The following is an 11030-nucleotide window of genomic DNA, read 5'->3' on the forward strand; positions in this document are numbered from 1 at the left end:
GCCACACACGGCTTGCTCTGTGCCACCTAAGCCAGCCCATTGCCAGGGCTGAAGGAAGTTTCAGTTGGTGTCCATATGTGGAAGTTCTGCCAACTAAATGCCTGGGTCAGAACTGTCCCTTTGACTTGACAGAGATATATACTTCTTTTTTTATTATTATTATTTTTCTCTCATGACAAATAACAAAGTCAACAGATGTAAACAGAACAAAAAGGATTGGATGTTACATAGCACATTATGGTAAAAGGCAAAAGATTTATTCGATGTGAAGAGAACCAGAGTATTATGGAAACCAAAAACCAGAGTATTATGGTACCAAAAGCCTTCCTGCATGGCTTAGTGCTACCCTTTTGTTTTTCACAGGTAGGTGAAGTCTAGTCATTTCCATCAACATACAAGAGGTCTTGTGTTCATTTTGTTTTCTCGTTTATTAACCCCATCTCTTTGTCAGTTTGGAAAATTAGAGTTCATGCTGAATCCAAAGGCAATGCAGCCAGCATGCTTATAGAAGCACATCATTGCTTCACACAAGTGATAAATGCATTCCATGTAATCTAAAAGTCTGCTGCACCTGTCTTGCCATGCACAGATAATTTATTTCATAAAATTTGTACTGTACAACACTTTTGTAAAAATAAAAAAGCAGTTTACAGCAGTATACAACAGCTTCTTGCTCATGTGCCACAACCCCTCAACAATTTTCTGCTGCCAAGTGTCTTTATCAACATGTTCATAACCAAGTTTCTACCACTGCAATGTTTGTACACAGGAGGGATTTAAAAAATGAAACAATAAATCGCAAAAGTTCAGGTATCAAAAGCCAAAATAAGGCACACATCAGGGAGAGCAACAACCCATCTCAAGGGAGCCATTTATCTACCCTACAAAGTAGCAGCAGCAGTGTATGGAGAGCAAATATATGTGGTTTGGGGATTTAGATTTCCTACTGGGTGGAGTTCATCTTTGGCTTATGAGGACTCTGATATTAGCTGACTGATAAAAGTGACGTCAGTTTCTCCGGCAGACTCGTAAGCGTGATCGCTGGGGCTCTCCACTGAGTGGCAGTTGGCAAGACAGTCCTGGGCCACAGTCACACCGCTGGAAGATTTCAGGTCCCTGAGAGCCATCCTTCTGTCCTCGTCTGGAGCACACCTGGCCCTCCTTGAGAACAGGCTTGCAGATCTTGGCCCAGAAGTGGCGAGCGCAGCAGAGCCCTGCAGCACAGTCGGAGGTGCGGAGGCAACTCTCACCCTCTTCAACTGCAGGGAAATGGTGCACAATTGAAATCCAGCTGAGAGCTCTTAACCTGTGCAGCGTGCATAGCCCAAGAGGACCCTTGCCAGGCAGGGGGCAGCAAGGGAGGGCAGTTTCCAAGGCCCTAGGAGTGGCGAGATCTTCCCTAGGTGGATGGGTGGGCAAATAGGAGCAGCAGCAGCAGCAGGTACTGCCTCTACCTTGCTTACCTTCCTTTCTCCCTCAGCCCAGAGGAGAAAACCGGCAAGGGTGAGAGACTAAAGGAACTTCTGATGCTGCTGGCCCTGCTAAGCTATGTTCTCATGTTCTATTTCCCTTAACCCTCCAGCCTCCTTCCCCACAGACCCTCTCGGGTGCCAAGATAAGTACGGAGGGACTTCTGGGTTGTTCCACTGGCCTCTGAGGTTTGTGGCATGGTCTTGAGAGGGCCTTCTCTGTGGCAGCCCCAAGTTGTGGGACTCCCCACAGAGCTGCTTCAGGCACCTTCACTAGACAGCTTTCAGAAAATTAAGCACTTATTTACTTTTCCCACAACATGTATATTTTTAGGAAACATCTTGTTTCCTTGATTGCAAGTTCTTTAAGCTGTTCTTAACATTATATTTTAATTGTTGTAACCTGCCCTGGACTCTTAGAGAGAAAGGCAGGCAATTGTAATAAGAATAGTCTTCATTTTGCTCTTTGGTCCACGTCTAGTTCTGGCTCGAGCATTCCTGCGTTGCTGGGGATTGGAATAGCTGACCCCCAGAGATCCCTTCTAACTCTACAAGTTACATGATTCTCTGCTAGTGCTCAGTAGTTTGCATTGCAAGCCAGTGTGGTACAAGGCTCCCTGCATTGGACTGGGGAGACCTGGCTTCAAGTCTCCACTCTTTGGGTGACCCCATGCCAGTCTCCTCCCTTAACCTACCTCACCAGGTTTTGTGAGCATAAAGGCATCCTGAGCAACTTGGAGGGGGAGGGAGGGCAGCATGAAACTGTGATAACCAAGACTTGACAGGCCCACTGACTGCCTACCATTTTTACTATACAGACATTTTGCTGCCCTGGCCAGCTATGGAAAATGCAAAAATTCTGACCCAATGTCTTCGCTGACTGCAATAAATAGCTAGGCTCATCTTTCAGATTGTATATAGCCGACATGTCCAACAGGTCGATCGCAATCTACCTGTCGACCGCGGGGGTGTCCCAGGTCAATCACAGTAGTTTAGTATGTGATCTCCCTGTTGCTCTCGTGACACGCCCTGCCCCTGGCGCTATGTTCCCTCGCTGCTGGCGATGCTGCTTTGATAGGTTTATTTTTGTGCATCGGTAGCAGAGTTTGGTAAGTTAGGAGGTGAGTTGAACGATTGATTTAATGCACTCCTCCTAAAACCAACCTTGCAAATCCTAAAAAAAGCTCAACAACTTAACTACTGACAATGACAATGGGTAGATCACAGCCAGTCTTTTTATACTGTGAGTAGATTGCAGTCTCTTGGGAGTTTGACATGCCTGGTATATAGTTAAATAGAGATGCTAAAGGTAAAGGTAAAGGTACCCCTGCCCGTACGGGCCAGTCTTGACAGACTCTGGGGTTGTGCGCCCATCTCACTTAAGAGGCCAGGGGCCAGTGCTGTCCGGAGACACTTCCGGGTCACGTGGCCAGCGTGACAAAGCTGCATCTGGTGAGCCAGAGCCGCACACGGAAACGCCGTTTACCTTCCCGCTGGTAAGCGGTCCCTATTTATCTACTTGCACCCGGAGGTGCTTTCGAACTGCTAGGTTGGCAGGCGCTGGGACCGAGCAGCGGGAGCGCACCCCGCCGCAGGGATTCGAACCGCCGACCTGATGATTGGCAAGTCCTAGGCGCTGAGGCTTTAACCCACAGCGCCACCTGCGTCCCATATAGAGATGCTAGGGAAGGCTTATTAGGATTATCAAACCAACTTTAAGAGGGTAAACCATATCTAGCATCCCATACACTCATCTGAAGGGTCACCTGATTTCCTTTGTCTACAGGCAGGAGGAGGCAAGCACTGTACTCAGGGCAGACCCATCCCTATTCCTAGCTGCACAGCTGTTGCCACTTCTCCTTCTCTTACCTTTGTTGTTTGGTGTTTGCGTATTTCCTTTCTTCAAGACGTTGCTTGCTGGAACCAGGCACTGGACTGCGGCTTTTGAACTCAACCCAGCCTGTTTCTCACACTTCTTTTCTTCAACAAGAGTCATCTTTTCAGTCTGACTGCACACTTCTGAGTGGAAAGAGAACAGTGATATATTTTTTTAAGCTTTCATACCATGTCAGATCCCTGGTGCATCTAGCCTGGCATTATTCTACCTGCAACTGGCAGCTGCTCTTTTAAGGTCTCCCCTGCCATTTATACCCCACCTTTTCATCTATGGAGTTCAAGGTGTCTTACACGATTCTCCCCCTCCTCATTTCATCCCCACACTTGTCAGGTGGCTTAGACAGAGTGAGTGACTGGCCCAGCATCAACCAGTGAGCTTCATGCCCAAGTGGGGATTTGTATCCTGGTCTCTCCCAGGTCTTAGTCTGACACTCTGCTATACCCCATTGGCTCTCAGACAAAAGGTCTTAGACAAAAGCCATTCCTGGTTCTGGGACTAAATCTAGTGCTCTCCAGGGGTTTTGGATTACAATTCCCATCAACCATGGCCAGCATAGCCGCATCAAGCACAACATCATATGGTCATGCTAGCTGGGGCTGATGGGAGTTGTGGTCCAAAAAATCTGGAGGGCACTAAGTTCTGCTAGAGACTGGACCTGCAATCTTGAGTCATCTGAGAGAGATGGGACCAGAAATGCAAATGGATTCCAGTGCCTTCTGTTCTGTGTGGTTGCCTGCACACCTGCTCATGTCAATGTGTGTGTGATATGTTTATGAGTGATGTATAAATGGAATTTGTGTTAACAATTGGGGCCAGCCCAACCATGATGTGGGGTGAAGCAAAATGTGTGGCACCTTCTAAGCAATTTCTGTGAAGTAAGCATGAGTGTGGCTTGAGTGGTACTGAGGAATGCTCCCTCTTGCCATTAGGCAGCAACAGGATCTAATCAGCCTTGGGTACACATTAAAAAACCACAGTATTTTTTGGTCTCCATAATCAGGACAAGCAGGACAGAGCCACCTCTAAGAACCTTATGCTAACCACAAGATGTCAAGTTACAGATAGGTAGCCGTGTTGGTATCTGAAGAAGTGTGCATGCACACGAAAGCTCATACCAAGAACTGACTTAGTTGGTCTTTAAGGTGCTACTGGAAGGAATCACAAGATGTCAAGTTGTCCATCTGATTTTGTGTTAAGTCATGCACCCTCAACAGCCATTTTGTAACTGGCACTCCAGATCTCTTAAAATCCAAAATGTGCCCATTGGTCCAAAAAGTTTGGCAACTCCTGGACTAGCTTAAGTTGGAATTGTAGGTTTTCCCATCTTTATTAGGACACTGTACCCATTTTCCAACCATATCAAGCACAGCTTACCAATTCTTTATCACTGGTGCAGCTAAGCTTGGCTGTGGCCCTTCAAACCCTGTTGGGAGACAATGTCCATCATTCCCAACCATTACTCATGCTTGGTTGGGACTGATGGTCCTGGAGTCCAACAACCTCTAGAGACCCACATTACTGCTATATAATGTGGTCACGTGGAGCATCTCCACTCTTGATGGGGAATTCTAACCTTAGACAATTGCCTCACTCATTGCCCGCCCCCCCCCTGCAAGTGATTCTCTTGCTTGAACCACCACAGGCCATCATGTACACTCCCTCCACCACCAGACTTTAGCAGTAATTAGTAGACGGACTTCTTACATTACAGGTTGCTCTGCAGATATTTCTCCCATGTTTTTCAGGTTCCATTCAAAAATAAAGCCAGTGTGGTGCAGTGGTTACACTAGGACCTGGAAGACCTTGGGCTATTATTCACTGCCCCTTAGCCTAACCTGCCTCACACTGCTGTTGTGGGGATTAAATGACTAGAGGCAGAACCATGGACACCACCTTGAGCTCCTTGGAGAAAATAAATAAATGCAATAAATAGTAGCATTATTCAGATTTCTGTCCCTTCCTCCCAAAGGAGCCCAACAATGTAGCAAAACAAGCACAATTATGGATTAAATAAAAGCATATCTAAATGTGGTTTTTAGCTAGGTGACAATGCAAGCAAGGAACATCTAACATACTCCTCCCCTAGCCTTGCTGTTGCAGCCATTGTTTACCATTTATGCAGAGCATCCCTGGGCAGCACATGGTGTTGCGCTGGCACCTCCTCCGTAGCCCATGGCAAGCAGCGCAGAAGGGCAGCTCTTCCCAGGCCTTATTGCAGAACTTCCCAGCTGGGCAGTCTTTGTCTGTGAAGCATTGGCCACTCTGTGGAAAAAAGGGCACAGTCATGTTAGGGTCCAGAGAGAGAGAGAGAAATGGAGCTGCAATACAGTCTCAACCAGGCCTGCAAATGAAAACCACCTCAGGCAGCAAATGCTGGGGCCAGGCAGTTCCTTCGAAACCCGCTGGCTTGGCCTCCGCTGTTGGTGGAAAGAGAGAGGTCTGCTACATAGCTTGTTTTCTTCTACACTCCACCCAAACAAGTCTGCTGCTTCATGTGTGTTTGGAGGAAGTTGCAGTGTTGGAGAAAGGTACAACTGCATGTCCAGTCTGCTTCCGTGTGTGGAGTTGGGGAGGGGTGCGTCCTCCTGGTCACCATGGCTCAGTTCTACCTCCCCTGCTGGAGGCAGCAAATGCCTCTGAGTAACAGTTGCTGAGCATCACGTGGGGCAAGAAGAAGAAGAAGAAGAAGAAGAAGAAGAAGAAGAAGAAGAAGAAGAAGAAGAAGTAGTAGTTTGGATTTCATATCCCGCTTTATCACTACCCTAAGGAGTCTCAAAGTGGCTCACATTCTCCTTTCCCTTCCTCCCCCACAACAAACACTCTGTGAGGTGAGTGGGGCTGAGAGACTTCAGAGAAGTGTGACTGGCCCAAGGTCACCCAGCAGCTGCAGGTGGAGGAGCGGGGAAGCGAACCCGGTTCACCAGAATACGAGTCCACCACTCTTAACCACTACTCCACCCTGGCAGGTGCTGATGCTCTCAGGTCCTGCTTTCAGGGCACCTGGTTGGTCACAGTGAAAGCAGGATGTTGGACTAGATGAGCCTTTGGCTTGATCCAGCTGGGCTTTTCTGGTGTCCATCACAGGCATGGCCCTCATTTTCAACTCAGGTGCTTCTTTCTGTGTGCACAGCGGAAGGCTTGCCTTTGGAAAGAACTCATTGCTCCTTAGATCCTTACATCCAAAAAGGCTCTAGAGCAAGATGTCATGAGTTTAAACTGCAAGCTGCTGGATTGAAGGGAAACAGCTCTAGCAGCATGGAGAGGTGATGGAATCCTGTCCAAGGAAAGGCTGGGCAACCCTACAGGGCACAAGGAGTTCTGCCTCAGGGCTGTAGTTTAAAAGTGATGGAGGGGCTTCCAGCTCTTTGAAAGGGAAATTAAGTTTCAGCTGCTCAAGTACCACGAGCTAAGTTTTCAGCCCAGACAAGATGAAGGAAAGTACATTACCTGTTGGAAAGCTGATGCCACCAATTTTCTCAGATTTTCCAGGGTGGGGAAGTTGATCAGCCACAAGCTTACTCTGCTCCCTACTTCCCCACCCTCTGCCCAGGCACTTTTTTGTGTTAGCAAGCACTAATTCAGGTATGAACCTCTGACCCTCCAAATCTTGCTGAACCCATCATCCCTGAGCGCTACCTGTGCTTGCTTGGGCTGATGGGAGTCACAGTTGAGGACCCTCTGGGTAAGAGGTTCCTCACACCTGCACTCATCTAGCAGCCAGCAGGAGCCCACGTTATGCCACTGAAAGGTCCCTTCTACCAAAGGAAGGGGCAGGAGACAGCAGTTGCATCATAACAGGCAATTTGCCAGAGCCACCAGAGTTTGGGGCTGCTCTCAGTCTACCACTGCATTCAATAAATCCACATCAGTTTCTAACTCCCTCAGTACCAGCCCAGTCTAGATTTTTCCGAGTCAGAAATATGTTCCACTAAACTTCCAGGTCAACATATGGAAGTTCTGACTGCAATGGTATTTCCTGCCAAAATTAACCTCATCCATATATTTTTTAAAAATGTTTTTAAATTGAAAAGTATCAACTAGTGGAATTGATGTTCAACTGCACAATTGTTTAGCTTACTAACTTCATAAAAAAAGTATATTTACAAGATTGCAGGGATTATAGGGATGCATGGTGTCTTGGTTTTTGTTTATTATATTACATTTAATTGTGATGTTTGGCTTGCTTTGTAGTTGTTGAGCTTATTTTTTAGTTGCTGCTTTGTTAACTATGTTAGAGATTGTAATTGTTTCAGTGATCATTTGTTAATTATATGATTTATGCTGTATTTGTGATGTTCTAACTTGTTATTGTTATTTATTGTTTGTAAGCCACTTTGACTGAAAAGCAGCATAGAAATATAACAAATCGAATTAATCATTTCAGAACATAACAAGTAGCAACAATCATTCCAAAAAAAGCATGCTTGGTTGCTCATTCAGTGCACTTCTAAATTATATCATTTTAATCATTTCTATAGAGGACCTTAACCCCAAAACCAGTATTCTATTGTCAGAGAACAGTGTGTTGGAAGTCTCCCAGAGTGGCTGGGGAAGCCCAGCCAGATGGGCAGAGTATATTTATCATCATCATCATCATCATTATTTCTTCCAGCTGTCTGTAGCATTTGATATAGCCTGCAGAGTTTTTGAGTCCAGAGATAATGAGTAACCTCATTGTTACTTATTATCCTGGAGCTCTTAACTGGCAAATGTTACTTGAAAAACAGCCCCCACCAAAGTGCTCACCTTTTTGGAGCTGGAGACTTCAGCTGAGCCCCTGATGGTGTTGAAGTCAAGAACCATAGCAGTCAATGGGGAGTAGAGGAAAGTGATCCCAAGCAGAAACCTCACCTCCATTCCCAGCTCAGAGTAATGTCTATATTCCCTGGAAGACAGCAAAGCACCTTCTGATCTCCTTCCCAGGGGAAAAGTCACTGAGCAACACACATCCTTCACCCCAGTATTTTGAACCTGTGGGTTGCTGCTTGTCAGAATAAGGCACTGATTGCCTTTCACACCTAAAGGAGTTAAGCATCACCTTGGAGAGTTCAGCCTTATTTATAGCAGCATTTCCTCACTTTTCCTTCCTCTCCAGACCCCCCAGACATTCTAAATCCCTTTGATCCCAACTTCAAAACAAAGTAGGAGGAGAGGAGGAAGGCAGCCGCTGCCCTCCATCTCTTCCCAGCAATCCCTAATTGCAGCATATCAGAGTCATTTCAAAGGGCCAGAGGAAGAGACGGATGTAGGTATCAAAGGCACCTGCTGGTAATCACCTGTGTTTCCTGTGCTTTGTAATCCCCTTGTGAAAGTGGTTTCGTTCTGGGATCTGCTTTCACAGCTGACAGATGATTCATTTGGCTGGGCTGCCATGCACCACATAATTAGCTGTGTTATGGTGAGGATATAAGAAAATGCTGCACACTTTGTGGTAGCTTTCAGCAGCTGTCCAGGCAGCACCTGCTGGAGCTGCAACAGCCTGGCTTTGAAGGAAGCTCTCCTTCCTATTACATCTAACGCAACTGTTGTCCTAAACAAGGATTTAAACGCCATGTCCTACATTCCCCTGACCTTAATATCAGCCATATCCTAGCAAACTAGTCCAGGGCAATTCCTCAGAGTCAGAAGCAAGTGAAGATTGTTGGCCGCGAGTCACACATTTGGAAACAAACCTGTGGACTGGGGCAAGCCAAAAATGTGCAAAATGAGAGGCTCCTCCAGGCAGCCCATTTATTGAGCAAGATTAGGGAAGGGCTGCTTTGCAGGAGATAGTCTCAGGTTCAACCCCAAGCAGGACCAGGAGAATCTCCTGCCTGAAGTCTTGCAGAGCTGCTGTCAATCAGTGTTTACAATACTGAGCTAAATGGACCCACAGTATAACACAGTTCCCTGTGTTCCTAGTTTTACTTGCACGCAGCTTGGATGATACCCCATCTTCTGATTTTTTGGCAGGGGAATTATAGCCCAATGGACATTCATCTTAATTTGCTTGCGTGAAGGTTATACAACTTTCCACTCATCAGTTGTTTATCTTATACCTTTTGTTCAATTTCTCTGCCATTTTCCCAACTGAAATAGGACTTTAAAAAGAAAGTGGATTTGTTGTGTCAGAACATGTTAATCTTCTTTTTGTAAACCTAAATTTCTGGTTTGCAAATGAACACCTCCCCCCCCCCCAATACTGGCACACAAAAGCTCATACCAATAACAAACTTAGTTGGTCTCTAAGGTGCTACTGGAAAAGGGACGTGGGTGGCGCTGTGGGTAAAACCTCAGTGCCTAGGACTTGCCGATTGCATGATCGGCAGTTCGAATCCCCGCGGCGGGGTGAGTTCCCATCTTTCGGTCCCAGCTCCTGCCCACCTAGCAGTTCAAAAGCACCCCCAAGTGCAAGTAGATAAATAGGTACCGCTTTATAGCGGGAAGGTAAACGGCGTTTCCGTGTGCTGCGCTGGTGCTGGCTCGCCAGAGCAGCTTCGTCGCGCTGGCCACATGACCCGGAAGTGTCTCCGGACAGCGCTGGCCCCTGGCCTCTTAAGTGAGATGGGCGCACAACCCTAGAGTCGGACACGACTGGCCCGTACGGGCAGGAGTACCTTTACCTTTAAGGTGCTACTGGAAGGAATTTTTTTTATTTTGTTTCGACTATGGCAGACCAACACGGCTACCTACCTGTAACTATAAAGTGATGGACAGTCCCAGTTCAAAACTCCAAGTTCAAATCTCACAAAGCTATAATTCTCAGGGAAGAGCCATTGATTTTTTTAAATCATTTTTTATTCAAAGTTATCAACATAAAATACAATAAAAAATCACACTAATCTAAAAAAGAAAAATAGAAAAAGGAATAAAGGAAAGAAATAAAGAAGAGAAAGAAGAGATGAACAAAAGGAAATTACAAATCCTTTTATCAAAATTAAATCTTGACCCTTATTTCGCACACAGAAGAGTGAGCCTCTCAGTTCTCTCCTGGGAGCTTCCCCCTCTTCCCCCAGCCTCCCACCCTGGGAGACCCTCTCTGCTCTGCCCTTCATTCTCGGTCCATCACCTCCCTGTATCTTCCTTTAGCCAAGACAGAGAACTTCAAATTACAAAACAAAATGTAAATCTAGAGTTAATGAAAAAAGGAAAATCATAGAAAAGATAGAAAAAGAACTGAAGGGCTTCTAATTCTGTGTCTGCCAATTATGTATGTAACAATTATATATTTCAGTCCCATTTCCTGTTGGCCATATTCCGTATCCTGGTTTAAAGGAAAAAGGAAAAGTTCTCCCCCCTCCCCCTTTTCACATTCTTTTTCCAAGGCGGGCACCAAAATCTTGGGAGCTTTTCTTCTGTGTTCACTTCAGCTTGTACGCAAGGGCCTTTCTCTCTCAACCTCTGTCATCTCCAGTTGCTTTTGTTCATAATTCCATTCCCTTCTCCCAGAGGCGCAACAGCATCCTTTGTCTGGTCCAGTCCTCCAGGCAGCTGTGTGGATGTCCATTCCATTCCAACGTATGCTGTCGTCCATTTTGCTTTTACCTTTTCATTTTCAGGCAGTTCTGGATCAACACCTTTCCCACAGGTCCTGTGCATTCTTTTGTCTGATATTTCTCTGATCTAATCTCCTTTAACATTTTATACAGCTCTTAAATCTATCAGCTGTTTGTCTAGTAATTTTC

At 46.0% G+C, this 11030-nt stretch overlaps 1 protein-coding gene and 1 long non-coding RNA gene across 2 annotated transcripts in view; one reads left to right on the forward strand and one right to left on the reverse strand.

Annotated features, from left to right (window-relative positions):
* Positions 1–11030, forward strand: part of LOC310851240 — a 984470-nt gene that overhangs the window by 831214 nt on the left and 142226 nt on the right. The window lies entirely within an intron of this gene.
* DKK4 (dickkopf WNT signaling pathway inhibitor 4) lies at positions 810–9040 on the reverse strand. Its single transcript, XM_083753444.1, has 4 exons — positions 8113–9040; positions 5478–5628; positions 3339–3488; positions 810–1259 (listed from the first exon to the last, which is right to left on the reverse strand). The coding sequence occupies exons 1-4, from the start codon at positions 8221–8223 to the stop codon at positions 1009–1011; spliced, it is 663 nt and encodes a 220-aa protein (XP_083609570.1). The 5' UTR covers positions 8224–9040; the 3' UTR covers positions 810–1008.

This window comes from Podarcis gaigeae, assembly GCF_964106915.1.
Source record: "Podarcis gaigeae genome assembly, chromosome: 8".
In the NCBI taxonomy this organism is placed as follows: domain Eukaryota; kingdom Metazoa; phylum Chordata; class Lepidosauria; order Squamata; family Lacertidae; genus Podarcis; species Podarcis gaigeae.